The 17,536-nt window shown below is 51.7% G+C and overlaps 9 protein-coding genes across 9 annotated transcripts; 4 read left to right on the forward strand and 5 right to left on the reverse strand.

Moving 5' to 3' along the window:
- Window positions 1-479: 479 nt before the first annotated feature.
- On the reverse strand, window positions 480-1,012 carry AYO20_00285 (ribonucleoprotein-associated protein; the record flags this gene model as incomplete). Its single annotated transcript, XM_022638596.1, has 3 exons — window positions 480-742; window positions 819-874; window positions 951-1,012. The coding sequence occupies 3 exons, from the start codon at window positions 1,010-1,012 to the stop codon at window positions 480-482; spliced, it is 381 nt and encodes a 126-aa protein (XP_022505561.1).
- Window positions 1,013-1,804: 792 nt separating this feature from the next.
- On the forward strand, window positions 1,805-2,305 carry AYO20_00286 (V-type proton ATPase proteolipid subunit; the record flags this gene model as incomplete). The annotated part of the gene is made up of 2 exons (XM_022638597.1): window positions 1,805-1,919; window positions 1,980-2,305. The coding sequence occupies 2 exons, from the start codon at window positions 1,805-1,807 to the stop codon at window positions 2,303-2,305; spliced, it is 441 nt and encodes a 146-aa protein (XP_022505562.1).
- Window positions 2,306-3,834: 1,529 nt separating this feature from the next.
- Window positions 3,835-5,091, forward strand: AYO20_00287 (hypothetical protein; the record flags this gene model as incomplete). The annotated part of the gene is made up of 1 exon (XM_022638598.1): window positions 3,835-5,091. One exon carries the CDS (start codon window positions 3,835-3,837, stop codon window positions 5,089-5,091), a length of 1,257 nt encoding a protein of 418 aa, XP_022505563.1.
- A 1,096-nt stretch (window positions 5,092-6,187) lies between these two features.
- Window positions 6,188-7,440, reverse strand: AYO20_00288 (hypothetical protein; the record flags this gene model as incomplete). Its single annotated transcript, XM_022638599.1, has 2 exons — window positions 6,188-7,044; window positions 7,095-7,440. The coding sequence occupies 2 exons, from the start codon at window positions 7,438-7,440 to the stop codon at window positions 6,188-6,190; spliced, it is 1,203 nt and encodes a 400-aa protein (XP_022505564.1).
- Window positions 7,441-7,902: 462 nt separating this feature from the next.
- On the forward strand, window positions 7,903-8,320 carry AYO20_00289 (hypothetical protein; the record flags this gene model as incomplete). The annotated part of the gene is made up of 2 exons (XM_022638600.1): window positions 7,903-8,010; window positions 8,096-8,320. 2 exons carry the CDS (start codon window positions 7,903-7,905, stop codon window positions 8,318-8,320), a joined length of 333 nt encoding a protein of 110 aa, XP_022505565.1.
- Window positions 8,321-8,986: 666 nt separating this feature from the next.
- AYO20_00290 (hypothetical protein) lies at window positions 8,987-11,704 on the reverse strand (the record flags this gene model as incomplete). Its single annotated transcript, XM_022638601.1, has 6 exons — window positions 8,987-9,925; window positions 9,975-10,128; window positions 10,196-10,314; window positions 10,368-10,792; window positions 10,852-11,477; window positions 11,529-11,704. The coding sequence occupies 6 exons, from the start codon at window positions 11,702-11,704 to the stop codon at window positions 8,987-8,989; spliced, it is 2,439 nt and encodes an 812-aa protein (XP_022505566.1).
- Window positions 11,705-13,028: 1,324 nt separating this feature from the next.
- Window positions 13,029-14,576, reverse strand: AYO20_00291 (hypothetical protein; the record flags this gene model as incomplete). Its single annotated transcript, XM_022638602.1, has 1 exon — window positions 13,029-14,576. The coding sequence occupies one exon, from the start codon at window positions 14,574-14,576 to the stop codon at window positions 13,029-13,031; it is 1,548 nt and encodes a 515-aa protein (XP_022505567.1).
- Window positions 14,577-15,126: 550 nt separating this feature from the next.
- Window positions 15,127-15,885, forward strand: AYO20_00292 (hypothetical protein; the record flags this gene model as incomplete). The annotated part of the gene is made up of 1 exon (XM_022638603.1): window positions 15,127-15,885. One exon carries the CDS (start codon window positions 15,127-15,129, stop codon window positions 15,883-15,885), a length of 759 nt encoding a protein of 252 aa, XP_022505568.1.
- A 346-nt stretch (window positions 15,886-16,231) lies between these two features.
- On the reverse strand, window positions 16,232-16,780 carry AYO20_00293 (hypothetical protein; the record flags this gene model as incomplete). Its single annotated transcript, XM_022638604.1, has 1 exon — window positions 16,232-16,780. One exon carries the CDS (start codon window positions 16,778-16,780, stop codon window positions 16,232-16,234), a length of 549 nt encoding a protein of 182 aa, XP_022505569.1.
- Window positions 16,781-17,536: the final 756 nt, after the last annotated feature.

Genomic DNA, 17,536 nt, shown 5'->3' on the forward strand with positions numbered 1-17,536 from the left:
GGACAGGACCACCATTGGCAATTCTTTACGACCTCATAGGACGAGTAACAGGCGCCATGGCAAGAGATTTTCCACGTCGAATGCATCGTTAGCGTTTTTTTGTTTTAGGAACAATCTATTTTTCGACCACGAGCGGATTGCGCAATGGAATACGAGGTCGCGCTGTATAATGTAGCAACATATATATCCTCTGGCGTTCTGGTTGACTCTGAATGCAATTTGACTACAGGAATTACGTTGGAATGAAGTTTATTGGTGTTATTTGAATTTATTTTTTGTGGAATCATGTTCTCACACTCCGTATGCCTCCCTCGTGCTGCTGTAGGGGATGGGTTCATATGGTACACCATCACGATTGGAATATGCTATTATGGCAAGCAAAGCCCATTCCCGATCGCCGCACACCATCCTTACAGCACCATTGTCTCCAAACCCATAACCCCCAACTCACGCGATGTCCCAATTCCTTCTCCTACAAACTAGATCATAAGTCTCTCGACTCGGTTCTTCAGCTCGCGGATCTGAGGCATCAGATCACTCGACTCGTTGGTCGTGATGCTCGCTGCAATAACCGCCCGTGAGACACCGCAGGCCCTCCCCAGCGCCGTCTTGGAGTTAACATAGACGTAGGGCACGTTCTTGTCCTCCGCGAGGAGGGGAAGGTGGAGGAGAATGGCCAGTGGAGAGGTATCGGCGGCCAGGACGATGAGTTCGGCGGTGCCGCGATTGAGGGTTTTGGTTGCTGTTGACAGAAGATTGTGTCAGCATAACCGAGATCCAAGATCGAGGGAGGGGACCATGGGAGGCAAATTTCTTACTTTCGTTTGCGCCTTTCCTCAGCTGGCGGTGGTGAGAGGCTTGTTGAACGGTGTCCCTGCGCACATCGGGTCAGTGCTGTGATTCGAAGGACGGCGGTCAAGTGTCTTTGGGAGAGGAGAGCAAAGACTTACAGAATTTTCTGCGACAGAGCTTCGTCGGCCAAAGGCCATGCAGCGCTCGGGTTGTCGGCCATTTTTGCGATATGCGGCTTGAATATTTCGATAGAGCGGGAGTGGCTGATTGTAACGCAACTTCGAGCTTGGAAATAGATGTGGATGGGTATGAACAAGCGTGTAGCAAAGGGTTCCTTGCGTTGGCTCGCCCTTTGCTTCTGCGATAAACGATGTCGCACTGAATAACTTTGGTGTTGGTGTGAGTCTATCAAAAAATAATTTCTGGGGGTCTAAAAAGTTTACGCGGAGGTGCTCAAGAAACTCGGTTGACTTTCCTCTAACAGAGGCTTGGCCAAGTTGGAGCTCCCCCTTGGAACTCGACCTTCGAAACATCATCACCCATTACCTGCTCTGCTCAGCACCGAAAAACTGTTCCATTCCTGCTCAACTCCATCATCGCCGTCAAGCTCTTTTCGCTCCGTCCGACTCTCCCTGCACCTATTGCCTTGATTTAGGAGCTATCCACGAGCGAATCAAGCAGACCAGTCAAGATGTCTTCAGATCTCTGGTACGTGTTTCCGGCCCCCCTCATGCTGTCGGATTGCCTTCAGCCTGCGCCCACCTACTGGCATGACAAGGTGGACGGAGCTACCAGTTGACACTTCCTTCCATCCGATTTCATTCTTGACATACCTTTTACTAACATTTCTGCTTCTTTAGTCCTGTCTATGCGGTATGTCATGCTACCTTGCGCAAAATGCCACCTCATCTGCCGATATGCTTGCCTCTTCCGTTCGATGATCTTCCGCAAAGCTTTCCAGAAAGCGGAGAAAGCTGACTGTCTCAATGTTGAATAGCCCTTCTTTGGCGCCATGGGTTGCACATCTGCCATCGTCTTCACCTGCTTCGGTGCCGCATATGGAACCGCAAAGTCTGGCGTCGGTATCTCCGCCATGGGTGTTCTTCGACCTGATCTCATCGTCAAGAGTATGGGACTCCGGCCTTATATTCCCTGAAGCTGTTGACCATTGTGGCTGACAACTACAGACATCGTCCCCGTCATTATGGCTGGTATCATCGGTATCTACGGATTGGTCGTTTCCGTCTTGATCTCCGATAATCTCTCCCAAAAAGAAGCACTATTCACCAGCTTCATCCAACTTGGTGCTGGTTTGTCTGTCGGTCTTGCTGGTCTCGCCGCGGGCTTCGCAATTGGTATTGTCGGCGATGCTGGCGTTCGCGGCACCGCTCAGCAGCCCCGCTTGTTCGTTGGCATGATTCTCATCTTGATTTTCGCCGAAGTCTTGGGTCTTTATGGGTTGATTGTTGCGCTGTTGATGAACTCGAAGGCGCAGACCGATGTCACCTGCTAGACTGGGAGATGAGTCTGAGTATAATAGGAGGAAAGAGAGGAATGGCGGCTGCGATGTAGCGCCATTAGAAGGACGGCAGATCAGAGAGTATGGAAGGAGATGTATGAGGAACGCATCGAATCGGACCAGCTATCGCCAATTCACCTCTGAAAACGATGAAAACCAACGTCAACCATCACCAAGAACCGACAACCACCAGAACACCGACCCGAGGGGCAGCAACTTCACACAAGGCTTGTCCTTGACCCCAAATACTTGTTATGTATGAATGTGCTAGAGCTTTTGATCAAAGATCAGGCGGCGCAATTTGATTGCTCGCTCGCCGAGCTAGGGCTATGGATAGTATAGTGTATTGAACTTGTTAATTTGTATCTCTGGAGAGCAGATCGTTCTCCTTTTGTCGCCCTCGTCCAGCTGCCACAAAAGCGACCGTGGCAGGTTCTATAGCAACCACGGGAGTTGTCTTGGACGATATCGAATTCTTCAGGGTTCTAACACGCTTGACGAGGCGCACAGACGCGCCTAGTAGATGACTTGAGTAGTTGACCAGGCCTACGCACCTAGGTACCTGAGGAGTACATATCCTGCATATACCGAGTAGGACGTCCATGCATCAGGTCCTTAGATACAGGGTAGATAGACAAGCTGAGGTAGTGAGAGACTACCCGCTTCGTCCGCGGACGGCGGGCGGATAATAGTTTAGCAGCGCTTCGGTGGATCATTGGAGACTTTCCCACGCGTCCACGTTGAGGTACGTGGTTGGTTCGGCCATTCTCGGCCTGACATTTTCCCGGTTCCGAAGAGATGTATGTCTCAATGTCTCGACATGTTGTGAAGTATTCTCTTCATGCAAGATTGACCACCGCCATGTCTCAATACCTAGGAATGCGCTGGCATCTCAGAGAGACAGAATGAGAGAGCATCTCGCAAAGGCGCAAGGGTGCAAGGGCGCCTTAGCGTCACCACGCGTGTCACACATTCCACACCTACATGTAGCAGCACATTCCAATTCTGTTGCTCGAAACAACCTCAACATCACGCATCTCCCAGAGACTCTGCACGGGACCGTCCATTTGTTGACAATGTTCCGACGCATTCTTTCCTCCTGCGGTTGTGCTTAAATACCGCGTTCCCGGCACACTTGCAACGCGATGAAAACTCCTTCGTTCTATTCACTTCTAGGACTTACACGTACCGCAACGTCTGGGCTCTGAGGCCAACACAATCGTCCCAATGACTCCTGCAACCAAGGCGAAGAAGCCCCGGCTCACACCAAAACCCGGAGCAGCTCCTCAGGGTGTTAGAAAGAGGGCCGCTTCTCAAGCAGCTCGCAGCCAGGTAATATCCAATGCTCATTACCCATTCGCCCCTTCCTACCTTTTCCAAAAGTGGGAAGTCTTTGTTCTTCCAAGGCACCGAAGGCCGAAGATAACTAAAAGCTCCTTCTCTGACGCACTGCATCTATAAAGGCTCCCAAGGACACCAAACATCCACCAGTCCCGCCTCCGACACGGGTGCTTAGATCTAATATGAAGTCTCAACCGTCTACTGTTTTGCAGAGTGGAACCAGCGGATCCGAAGCCGTATCCGAATCCCAGTACGGATCGGAATTCGAATTCGAATATGAATTAGAGGCGATGCATCAAAGGCCACGCGAAACGTGGAGCGAGGCAGACCTCTCCGATGGATACGCCGAGAGGGTCACTGAGGAGCGAGGGTACCCGGAGGATTTCTCAAGGATCGACTTATGCCACGCGGATTTTCCCCAGGGCCTCCTGGATCGAAACGTCGCTCTATCCGAGCATATACAGGACGATCCCTTCGCTGACAAAGTTCCACGTCTCGAATCAGTTCCCATGCTCAAGGAACAGGAGGCAGAACACGACCCTTACGGACCCGAGTGGGCTATATATCAAGCGATGATCAACGAGAACTTCGGCGATGGTCCGAACCAGTCGTTCTTCCATCGGACGCTGATGGTAGACATGATAATGCGAAACCTCCTCAACTACAGTAGACAGAGTGTCGAGCCCGACTGTCTCGAGTTCCGCAACGGAAAACCATGGACTTGCCCGCCAATGCCGACTCGGGCCTTCGCTCAAGGTCGCAGCTTCCTGGCACAACCCAAGCCAGAGCTCGCGGTGTGTTTCCGCAGGGAGATGGTCATTCCTGATAGGCTGTGGTATGCTTTGCCGAGAGCAACAAAGATGCTTGCCTGCTTCGAGGGCATCAACGCCGCCGGGGTCGGGAGGATATTCCATTTCGTCGCCGCCGAAGCGACGGACGGGTTGACGTCCACCAGCGACAACGTCGGCAGTCTCTCCAGTCTGAACGACGCAAGTCAGGCGCTCCACAACATGTTCGAGTTCTTCCGCGACGCCGGCCAGGAGGACGTGTTCTTCGCCAAAGTCAGGTTCTTCTCCATGGTCGCCGGCAAGGACGGCGTCTGGGTCCGCATACATCGCGCCGTCCGCGTGCCGCCACGCAAACCCGACGAGGCGTGCATCATGCCGACGAGAAGAGCCGAGTACCCGCTCAAATTCGAGTTTCGAAACTGGGCGCACATCACAAGGGCCAAGCTCGAGATCGGGGCCTCGGGCTGGAAGATCATTGGGGAGGCTCTGCTTGGATATGGCATCGGGTTGCTGCGGGGGCTGATCTACGACGCGGCGCAGGCCCTCGTTGTGAAGCTCGAGCGTGATATCGCGGGGTCCAGGGCGAGGGGGGAGGCTGATTTCTATCGTTATGGGCAGACCGTAGCCAATGCCAGGAGCAGCAGCAGCTGAATCTAGGTGGTGGGTTGAAGCCAGCCAGCCAGTCAGTCAATCAATCAGTCAGATAGCCGCAATTCAAGGTTGGGGGAGGGGAGTAATGGTAATATTAATATGCTTGTATTACTGGTGTGTTACTGAATACGTTGCTAGGTGGCTATCTAGCTATCTAGCTAGCTACATAGCTACATAGCAACATAGCTACTTGTAGTTTAGATACCGGAATATCTATGTAGGTGGTCGACCAAGGTTATGTATGTTTCTACGTATGTACAAGTACAAGTACAAGTACTATCTATATACGAGTGCATAGTGCGTACTGCGTGCCTGGCACCTAGTACCTAGTATCGAGTACCCCGTACCTCGTACATAGTATGTAGTACACAGTGCCGAGTACTCGGTACGAGCTACGAGGTACATATATCCCATACACATATCCCATTCTCCTCCGTGCATAAGTAGTGCAATGCAGTGCGGAACTTGGACTAGGACTAGGGACATGGACTCGTGTACCTCGTACTCGGTACTTGCATTGGCAGAAAGGGGTGACATGCTGCATTGATGCCATTAATGCACTGCCGACGTCCGAAGTCGGACCTGGAACCGAACCAGCGAGTGAGCGGGTGAGCGAGTCCTCTTTCCCCTCAACGAGACAAGGCCGGTCCAGTCTGATGCAGCCCAGTCCTCTGGCACTCTCCGTATCACTCCTACCTCGCCAGGTAGTCCTTGTAGTTGCACTCGGTATACATGGAATTCACCCTGAGCAGGAAACAAAGATGTTGAAGCGAGAGCGAAGAGAGATTATTCAAGTAGCCTGACTAGCCACTAGCCACTAGCCAGACGAGGGCTCAGCATCAAAGAAGCTAATTCAAAAGAGGCTGTGTATATATATAGAGATTCTGCGTGGCGATGATCGAAACTGGACTTGCTAAGTTGTTACCCCTCCAAACAAGTCAATGCGACATGGAGGGCTTTGCAGAACCCGCTTGAAATGCAATAACAATGGCAAACCCCTCATGACCACATGTGTCTAAGTCAGGTGTATGATCCTTGCAAGCAATGCAGATAGACTGAAAAAAGAGCAGAGCCTCGCTTTCCCAAACAGGTGGCATTATATCTGTCCCAACTTCCTCCTCAAGTTCCTTGTCTTACGCATCAGCTTCTTGTACTTATGCTTCTTCATCTTCAGGCGCCTCTGTCTCTTGACGCTGATCGCATACATTCCTTCTCTTCGCCTGCCTGGAATAGACCCGACCTGCCTTCGGTGGCCGATGATTCTGCTTCGTCCCAGCGGCAATTGTTGTTCAATCTCTGGCAGGGCGGACGAGGCGTCGGGATGCTCAATTTCCACCACAGGGGCGCCACGGCTGGTGAAAAAGCGTCCGTTTTGAAGCTCTGCCGAGTTTTGAGGAACGTTGATCATCACCTGCTGAATGTAGGGGTCGTTGTGATCTTGTTCTATGTCCACTTCCAGCGCTTTTGCTTGCATTTCTTCCTCCTTTTCTGCCTGTCTCGCAGATTGCTCTTCGCTTGCATTGATCTCGGCGTCACTGATGGGGCGAGGCACGGGAGGAGCATTGAATGGGCGAAACCTTCGTTGCATCTCTTGAATGACTAATTTGATATTCCCACCCGCAATCTGGATGGTTTGAGGCGCACCGTCAAGATGATGTGTTCGATTCGGATCAGCGGGACTCTCGTTGCGCTGCATGAGAGATTTGATCAGGGCCGCCTTCTGCTCGGCCGTATTGTGTGAGGCTTGATCCACCTGCTTTTGAGAAATATGATCGTCGAGGTTCTCTACTGCAGAAGCGAGGGTGTAGATAACATCTTGAGATGTATTGCGTGATCGGGATTTTGGCTTTGGTTGGAAGATTTTATCGATCGCTTCTATCGATGCCTCAGGAGGTACAGGTCCGGTAATTGACATGGGTCGATGGGTCGAAAAGAAAGAGGCAACATATACATCTAATAACGCAATCAGCTTGGGATAATGTGGTTATCCGCGCCATGCAGACCTTTGGGGTTCAAGTGTTGCAGACTAGGGACCGCGGGTAATTTTGAAGTCCAGTCATCCTGGGTTTCCTTGCTGTCTGCCCTGTCTTTGGACGACCTCTTCTTCGAAAGACGAGACTCGGCACCCGGGCGCTTCGACTCTGAGCGGGGAGCGCCAACTTGTTTCACAGAGGCTGCTGGGATTGCCGAGGAACCGTTGTTTGGCGGTACAGGTGGCTTCGAAGAGGAATGCCGCCGCTGGTGAGCATTAGAGGTGAAGGATGCTATCGTAGGAGTGGACGGGCGAGAGGGTACCGACGGCGCATTGGTGCAGGAGCGCGCCACCCGGCGCAGAGAAGTATTGAACATGTGTCCCCAGCGCTCAGAGAGGAGGTTAGAAAGGGAGGGACAAGACGTCCTAAGCACAATGGCGGGGGATGAGCGAGACTGAAGGGTGAGCTGATAGAAGAGCAGAAGCACCCAAGATCGGAGTTGAACGTGACGATGATTCGAATGCCAAGACGATCATTTCACGGGACATTGCCACGTGATATTGGGTTTCCTAAGCGCTGAGGCGCTAGCCGCTGAATTCAATATATCTGGTGTACCACGTGATGAATTTCCACGTGACTGGTCCCTATCCGATCGGCGCGGGAGAATTTCCGCCCATCGGATGCTGGCCGTGTACTTACATACTCCATGTTCACTAGGGATATACCCACACTGACTTGTATATAATCGACACGACCCCTTCCTTATTTCTTGTAGAGTAGCTGCTCAAACCCCCTGCTGGTCTTTTGTGAATAGGACAAAAGAAGACTTGTCGTCACCATGTCTTCAAAATACGTCAAGCGGGTGTCCCTCTTCAAGGTGCCCAAGGAAGATGACATTGACGCCATTCTCGCAGAGTACCAAGTCCTGCGAAACACTGCGCAAAAGGTGTGTGTTCTGTTGAGACTGTCTTTGTTTCGAGTCTCAATTTCTTCTAATCTGCGGCCTGGCAATGGCTCCCCCTTTGTTTTAGGATGGGAAACCTTACATCGTCTCCAACGAGGCCTCTCGCGTCATCAACTCGTCGGAGGAGCGAAGTCAAGGGTACACCGTGATTGCCGTCACGACGTTCAAGTCACGCGAAGATGTCGACTACTACGACAAAGGGTGTGCGGCGCACAAGAAGCTGAGAGAGTTCATCTCCACGAGAAGGACCGGGGTTGCGACGGTACACTTTGAGAGCGATCTTGGGCCGTGAAGCGAAAGTCTGCTTCCTCTGATCAGTACAATTTCTCGACGACATAGAAAAAAATCGCATTACCCTTCGAAGTTCCCTGCCCCTTTTACCACCCAATTCCAGCGGCAGTGATGGATGTTTCGGCGCACCAATCCTACCTTGAGGTATCCCAGGCCCTCCAAGACATTCACTTCCACTCCAGGCCCAAGCCTAAGCCCATATACACTCTCTATATGCACATGTCCTTCTCTCACAGGCGCAAAATATTGGGCTGGTCAAATCACAACCCTGACAGCCACAGTCTCTTGTATCTCCCGGTTATCTTTCCCGCCAAACAAGAATTTCTCGGGCTCTGTATTTCGCCTGCGTATAGGTCGACAATGTGCTAATTCTAACAAGTTTTTTGAGTCGCCAATGATGTTTGCCCTACCTCTCCCATGTATGCTCGCTCGTCCCAGTTCTGTGGGAGTAGTTTGAACCTACCCGACGGTTGACCTACACCGTTTTCGTGGCACTTCAACCGGGCCGCACTCCAATCCTTTGTCGTAAAAGAACCTTACTTGAACAATGGCCAGTTCGGGTGTGGTAAAGCCATACGATCGAGTTCCCATGTTCACAGAAGCCGCATCTTGCCTCCTGTCAGGCGTAGTCGCAAGTGTCATGATATTCGGATGATTCCGAGGCGCTCTATGCTGCAAGATCTTCTGCTTTTTCTTCCATCTCCCAGATCCGGGCCACGTCTGATAATGTCCTGTCGTGCCCTTCGGAACTCTCGGCATTCATATTCTCCCGCCCCAGGCTCTGGTCGCTTGGCTCGGAGTCGTCGATGTTGAAGAGTTTTGCTTTTACGCTGCAATTACTGTCTTCGCTATCTTGTCGAATAACGCCATCACCTCCATAGAGATCATCGCTTTCTGACTCGTTCAGTCGTTGTCCAGGTGCAAAGACGCTGCTGGGGCATCGATTGGATTTTGCTTCCGGACCGGGACAGAGCCAGTCAAGTCCACCAAAGGGACATGATCCAGAAAGCAAGGTACTCCGCGGACACCAAACAGGCGGATCGTGGTAATACGGACAAGCGTCTTCCCGGCCTTTCCAGAACTCTCGAAAAGCTTTTGGCTGGTATTCGAGATTGCAAAAGCTTGTCTCGAAACATCCGTCAACATACTCGTCAATATATTGCGGCACTCGGTGGTACCCCAGGCGTGTCTGGCGCACGTTGTACCCGCACTCCGATAGTGCTGCATCCCACAGGTCGGCTTGACAGGAGCCCATTTCTTTCTCGGTTGGATTTTGATAGGCATAGTCGGATATTGAGACTCCATCCTCATCTACAGAGTGGATATCTGCACCTCTTTGGATCAATAGAATGAGGCATTGGCGGACATCATCGGCGTTTTCTACTGCCCACAAGGATTCGAGCGCGAGTCGAAGACAATTTCTCCCCTGTCCATCTCGAGCGATGATATCGGCACCTTTCGCAAGGAGGAGATTAAACAAAGATACGGGGTCCTTGAAGTCGGTACACTTTGAGGCAAAAGACAGTAACATTGTGCGACCTGCACTGTCTCTGCTCTCGACATCAATAAATGGTATTGAGTTGTTCAGTACCAGCCTTAAAGCATCCTGCAAAAGATGAGTGATTGCGACTTTCATAGAAGGTGAGATCACCTACATCGTCAAAAGTTAGCTCGTATCTGAAGTCTGGTACATTTACGTAGTCGTAGACTATTGGATTAGGATCCGCTCCAGCCTCCAGAAAGAGACGAACGAACTCTGTGATGGACTCCCAAGAAAGGCCAACCTTGCGTGTCAACCACATTGGCGTCCTGAACCAAAGAAATTTAGCAGTCCCATACGTGGTGCTTACAGTATTCCACTCTTGGGTCAACTTACCTTGAATGTCCAGTTGTCTGCCTAGGGTCCTCGGCCATCTCGTCAACGTCTGCTCCATGCTGAATGAGAAACTTGCACATATCGCCATGGGTCGTTGTTGTAGCTCCTGCAGCAGCGTACTTTACGCTATAAGCATGAGAAGCATGCGAGTCAGTCTCTAACATCCACTCACATGTAAGAGAGGAGTCCCCCTGGGATCCCTATCTCTCAGAGACCCCTCTCCAAGTGCAAGGAGCCTCCGGAGTCCTTCAACATCGCCTCGGCTCACAATTTCAAAGATTGCAGAACCAGTAGGTACAATTCTACCAATAGAAACCACAGGGTTCATGGAATAAAACCCATTGTCGGACTGGATCTGGTGCAGATATGCAACAAGGACGGCGGGTGATTCAGCATCCTCTATGGAAGCTTTAACAATGGCGAAGAATTCTTCCGTGTGTGGACCGGTGGTAAGTTTCCCCTGCCTGGAAGGATCGGAGCATTTTTGGAACGCCCTTTTGTTGACAGTGATGCTCGTCTTACAACCTGGCAGGACAAGCTCGATAGTGCGATGCGTTTGAACGACTTTTCCGCGCTGGGTTGCAGTGGACCGTTTTGCTTTCGTTTGGTGAGCTATCTGATCAGGAGTTTGCGAGAAGCAGAAAGAAGAAACTCACGGGCTTGGTTCACCCCTACAGTAGCAGCCGCTGAAACAAGACCGCGCATACGCTTCATGTCACGGCGTGTGATTGTCGCAGTACATTGACTCTCTTCCTTCATTTCCTCCCCGGTCCCGGAATCCAAATCCTCACTCTGCTTGAGCTCAAACAGCGCTGATAGAAAGTATTCCAGATCCTCGATAATGGTTTCTGCTTCCTCGTAGAGCATCGTGTCTGGATGCCGGGATTCTAGTTCGCATAACCTGGCAAGGCACTTCCTTAGGTTCGCATTCATCCCAGTGGGTGTGTTGGAGGGAGCAGGTGGCGAGTTGTCTTCTTGTGGCATGGCTCCAGCTTGTTGAGGACCAGTTAAGCGAGCTGAATTTCCCGAAACCTGGTCTTGAAGTGCCTCCAGAAGAGTGGATATGTTTTGCAATTGCGCGGTGGTCGCTCCTGATGTCTGCCCGATGTTATGGTTGACAGTTGCAACGGTGCTCCGGACGACCTCCTCCACCGAAACTTTGATGTTCTGCACATTGTCATTGAAAGAGGAGACTTGTAAAGCACCCGTGGACAAGGTATCTCGTATTTCGTGGATTTGGGCTTTGCAGTCCAATGTAGCATTACTGTGATATTGTAAATGGCTGCACCATTCGGCTAGAGGGACGTTCGCTGCGCGAAATACAATCACTTACCTTTGTAGAAGATTGAGTTGCAACTGCAGCACGCTGCAGTGATAGTTCAGCTTGTGCCACATGGCAGTGAGTGACTTTTCTGCCACAGTTGCCCTGACCTTCTTCCACACTCTTTGAAGCTTTGGGTTACTCGGATCATGTTTTATCTTGTCAAGGCTCTTCTCGAAGCTCGCCATGTCTGTAGTACAAGCATCAAGCAGATGTCTGATATTGTGTACGTTAGCATTAGGATCGGCTAGTGCTCTGCAGTCGCGCAGCTGTGTCAACATATTCTGCAAGTTTCCCACGGCGGAAACAAGAGACGCTGTGCCTTGTGTTGCGTGTCGGAGTCCAGAGATCACAATGTAGAGAGATTTTGTTCCTTCTAGAGCAATTCCTATGAAGGCTAGCACACTTGCTCCGGCACTGAGAGGCTCCATAGCGGGCAGATATGGGAAGAAGAAACCAGTTCAAGGTGACAGAGCCGTCGCAGCGCGATTGAAAAAGAGAGCATGAATTGAGACATGATCTGAAGGGAGATTTGAACGGGCAAACTCGCTAGGATTAGGCTGATTTCTCGATACCATTCGACCTTCATTGGGGTCCATGGAAGACGAGGCGCAGTGGCATGCAGGATGCAGGGTTGGTTGGTGGGTTGGTTGGTTGGTTGGTTGGTTGGTTGGTACATTTGACGCCTTGCAGGTGGTGAGTTGGTCCTGCGTCACGGCGAATCTGTCATGTACTCAGCCCTCGCAGCTCAATCTAACCGACAACCATCTAATATCCAATTGCTGCTTGTCTTTTCCTTTTCGAGGTTTGCCGTGGAGATGATCTTGACGTTCGCTCTACACGTGTATCGCAAGGCTGTCTAACACTCCATTCCTTCTATATATTTCCCTGGCGCCAAATTCATCGACCGACTCCAGACTTGTCTTCACTACAGGCCGATAGGAGGCGAGGATGAAGTCGAGATCCATCTGAAGACCAGCCTGATAAACGTTCGCATGGATATACCCAGAATCCCTCGTTGTACGGCGTGGCTGAACGTTTCTAGTTCCAACTTTCCAGAGTTCCGGAAGTGTCATGAGAAGGTTGACCTGGAGTTGGACTGTCGCCTGCATTCCCCGTGTCTGGATGCTCCGCCTCGCCGGTCGGCAAGCTTGAAAGTAAGGTGTATCCGCTTCTCGAAAGCACACCAGCAGAGTCTCTTTTCAGAGACAGTGTTGGAGAATGATTTGCGTCCGTACGTGAGCTTCAGCGTATTGAACCTGCGGTGCCTTGACGCTTTAGGGAGAACACAAGCGTCCCACGGGTTTCCGAAGGACTGATAGGTAGTGGAAGATGATAGTTGGCATATTTAATCACCTTGTCGGGGAGGGGGTGGCGCAACATATTGTTGGTTCTTTTGCAGATGCGCTCGTAGCCGTCCATGAGAGCATGAAGCTTGGACGGACATGTAGACGAGGCTCGCTAACATCCCTCTTTTCGTGTAAAGCAATCGCATAACAGGCAGGTAATTTTCTACCTATACCTCTCGTATGCTCTCTCGTCGTCAAGGCGCCTTTTGACTCGCGATAGGACACTGGCGTCGTATAGCTCGTCTGGATCCATCTCCCCCTTCAACACCAATTTCTCATGCCTCTGTGCCTCCTCTTTTGTCACAAGAACCAAGTCTGTCAGAGGCAGTTTGATCATCTTCTGTCCTTCTTTCTCGTACCCCTGGTCGACTTTGAAGCCTTCGGCAGGTTTCCGCCATCTGACGAGAGCAAGTCTGGTGCCCAGTCCGCTAATGACACTTTTGCCACGGAAGATCTCCTCCACAAGATAAGCAACATCTTCGCGACTCACTGGTAGTCGGAGACCGACAACATCTTGCCCGTTGGTTGACCGGACAAGTCGTTCTTCCAGGCCCAGCAAGGTCGACAGGATGGCGTCGTACATTTTCTCCCTCCCTTTATCGCCCATCCGGTAGTCCATCGGATATCCAGCAATGCTGCAAATGACATGGTTGGCCACGGTATATCCAAAGACGGCCGGCATCGTTCCGAGAACAGGCAAGATTCTGACACGGAATTCAGGCAGGACGCCCAGCTTGTCGACTTGACCCTTTTGGACCTCTTCGTCCGCGATGGGGAGCAACTCCGCCTTACCCTCGCCGGGCTTCTCCGTCGAAAAGACGACAGGAATTCCGCTGCTGATGCCCATGAGCCGTAGCCGCCGCCTCGTCGCTTTTGATAAAGGATCCTCAACGCTAGTCGAGATGTCTCCGACCTGTATCCTGGTTGGATCACTCTTGCACCCTGCTCCCATAGCACTGATGACCTGGATGTTTCTCATCGCACAGTATTTCAACAATTCGACCTTGGTGTCAATGTTGTCAATGGCATCGACCACCCAATCCACCTCCTTGGAGCCTTCACCGTCTCTCAGCTCGAAATCCCATTTCCCCAGCAGGCCTTCGATCGACCGTGATCCCAGCAGCTCGTTGCGTTCGTCGATGCGCACCCACGGACAGATCTGCTCCAACCTTTTCCTGACACAGTTGACCTTGGGCGTCCCCACGTCTGCCAACGTCGCAAGAGCGTGCCTGTTGAGACTGCTCAGCGTGACCTGATCAAAGTCCACCACTCGGATGCGCGAAACACCACTCCTGGCCAGCGCCGCGACACAGTGGCTTCCTACACCACCGAGTCCCACGACGACCACAAACGCAGTCCGCAGCTTCGCGAGGCCCTCGTCTTTCAAAAACACCCTGTTCCGTGCCAGTTGCTCGAGTATCAACTCTTCATCGTAGTCTCCCTTCCTGGCCCTCGCCGCTATTTGCGCGGCCCGAGTATCTTCCTTGTCCGTCATCGTGGGCCGGCTGGCTCCCCCATATTCCGTGAGCTGCATGGCATGGTGCTCGCGCGAAATCTCGGGAATGGAGGCTTTGAGCTCTTCGGTTGCTCGACGGCGGTGGATCGCGGTCGCGGTAAAGATCACCGTGGTAGCTGCAACTGCACCCAGCGTCGCAGCGAGGCCAATCTGGAAGGCTGTCGCGGAGGTATGCCTCTGGATCCATTGCGACATTGTGGGAGTAGTCTGGAGATAGAGACACGACGGATGTCTAGCGTGAATATATTGCGCAACTAGATGGGGGCATTATAGCATTTTATACGAATAAGAACACGAAGAGACCAAGTCGCATACTATCACAATCACTGCGCGACACATATGCTATGAGTAGATCTGCGGACGCTTGAGCAACAGCTGTTGGACAGTAGCTATGAAAGTCTGGTGAATGCCGCTCGAAAGTGTTTCCCCCACAATTTTTTTTTCCCAATCATGCGATCTCCGCATCGAGTTCCGCAACCTCGCAGTCTCGCAAACCTTCACAGATCACTCTAAGATTTAAACGCTTTGTCAACTCAACTTGAGTCCCTTTTGTTTTGTGAGGCCACGTCTGACGCAAATCTGGTTCCTCTGAAGCGCACCAAATCCTCGGCATCTCCACGAACAAGTGTTCGCGTCTACAACTCGATCCTGCGCGCATCAGCGCATTCCTCGTGGTGCCTACCACTACACAACTTCCGTTGGACCACGAAATCACCACAAGCGCTGCAGGCTCACATATCCAGCCATGGCACGCAATTCAGAAAAGGCGCAGTCCATGCTCTTCCGGTTCCGCGCCGCACAGGCTGCCGAATCTGGTCTCCTCCCGTCTGCCAGCCTACGCCGACCAAAGGCCCCTTCTACTGTTGATACGGTGCCCTTGTGCGAAAAGTGGCGCGGCCAAATCCTCAGGGATATTTCGCGCAAAGTAACAAGAATACAAGACGAGTCTCTGTCCGACTTCCAGATTAGGGATCTAAATGATGAGATCAACAAGTTAATGAAAGAGAAGTGGGGGTGGGAACGACGGATACGGGAGCTTGGGGGACCAAATTATATGCGAGGGGGAGGCACAGTCTTTGACGATCAAGGGCGAGAGGTTTCCGGGGGAGGGAAAGGGTACAGATACTTTGGAAGGGCGAGAGAGCTACCCGGGGTGAAGGAAATGTTTGAGCGGGCGGCTAAGAGGAGAGCCCACGGCGACGATGAAGAAGAAGCAGCCAAGAAACCCCAGCTGGACATCAATCGGAGGAACCTCGACGCCAGATATTTCGGGTTTGGGCCTGACGAGGAGAATCCAACGCTTTTGAAATATGAGAGGAAGAAAGAAAAGGAGGCTGTTGAGAGGGTGGCGAAGTTGGCTGGCGCAGAAGACGAGGATTCAGATTGGGAGCCATTACCTGGCGACGCCGGCGATGGTGTGAGATGGCGCCTGCCTACTCTGGAAGAAGTTCAGGAAGAATTGGTGGATCGAAGACGCCGGCAATTGCTTGACAGGCTTGGTTGATATCACGAATGTCGTTGAGAGCAGTTCGCGACCTGTGCTGTCTATTTCCAGGCATGAATTTTGGTCTCGGGTTGGAGCCCTGAGCACGAATGAATCGTGCTTCCAGATCGGTATTCTGTCATACCACAGCCCTGCTATGCCTCCTCCTTTGTCCCACAACCTCAGACAATATGTTTCTTCTCCCCGCAATACTCTGTTCGAGCAACTCAGATGGGTTGAGGACGCCGGACGAAATCCTCACTGCCATCTTGGCTCCTGTCGAAAAAGCTCTCCTCGACACTTTACAACTCCCCATGTATCAGAAACGTGCACCCAACAGATCGGCCACCTCTTAGGCTCGACTCGGTCAACAATAGATGTGCTGAAAGGCCACATCCCCATTCCCGCTGTTTCTCTTGACTCCAATGTTCACCTCTGAACTGTAAAAAACATTGTCCTTCTCCGAGACAAGCTGCATGTTTGCTGGGATCAGTTGTGTACCAGTTTTGCCAGCATCTATCGCCGAGTTGGCTTGGGTATTGAAGATAATCTTGACGTCTCGAGTTCCTATGCCTGAGGTACTGAAGCCTGTGCAAGCGAAGATGACGTCTACATCTTTGTCGCCTTTTGGGCCGCCGATATAACCCAAAACGTTCTGACAGAATTTGCTAAGGTAGAATGGGTCCGGTGCAGTCTGAATGTTGATGTTGGCCTCATAAATTCCACCACAGACCGGGTTGACTATGTCAGGATCGATGTTGAGGGACAAGGTGTCTGAGGTGGATGTGACGTTCCGCGTGGTAAAAGTCTGCGGCCGGCGATTGATGGGATAACGATCACTGGACGGACGAGGCACCGATGCTGCGCTGGTGAAGCTGAGCAAGACCAGCAGAAGCAGAAGGACGCAGAGCCGCATGGTGGGAGGATCTCTGAATCTTTGTCTCAAAGCCAGCAACAATGCACAAAGCTCACACGGGGTGACTCGGGAGTCGTCGGGGGCAAAGAAGGGATGTTTGAGGATGTTTGACAGCGTTGTAAGGCCGAGATGGGACTGGGACAGCAGGATGTGCGTGCTTTATATGACTAGGAAGATGATCCCAGCGACCGCAGCTGAAGTCAAGCCAAGACCATCATGATGCGCAGTTCTAAAGCCGCATCGATTGTACCCATTCCTCCCTTTTTTCCGACATCTACGAGGTACCAACTGATTGTCGTCTTGTTTCTGAACCATCTGTTGTGGCAATCCACAGACCTCTCAGGCATTGGTTTCTTGGATGGGTGTGGTCATACAAAGGGATGCAATGGCTCTTCCTGACCTTGTTGGCCGGGCACCAGCACCCTCAGCTACCACGCATCGTTGGATGGTGATATCTTGTATCTTCCTGCAGTCAATATAGCCAGAATTGGAGTGGAAATTACCTGATGCTGCACAGCATACGCAACGTTGCTCATATCCATGTTTGTTCCTCTGCTGGGTCGCCGTTGATTCGACGACCTTGTCCGGGATCCTGTACGCTGCATCGTGCAACCACGCAGGTAGCCTTTGGTGATCCATTCAGCTCGTGATGATATGCAGGTATCCATGCACCGGTGTGTAGACACGCAGGAGGAGTTCCCAGGACAAATACCAATCTATCCACCATACAGAGCGTTCTATCCCCCTCTTGCGGAG

Source organism: Fonsecaea nubica (genome assembly GCF_001646965.1).
Source record: "Fonsecaea nubica strain CBS 269.64 chromosome Unknown Scaff1, whole genome shotgun sequence".
NCBI lineage: Eukaryota > Fungi > Ascomycota > Eurotiomycetes > Chaetothyriales > Herpotrichiellaceae > Fonsecaea > Fonsecaea nubica.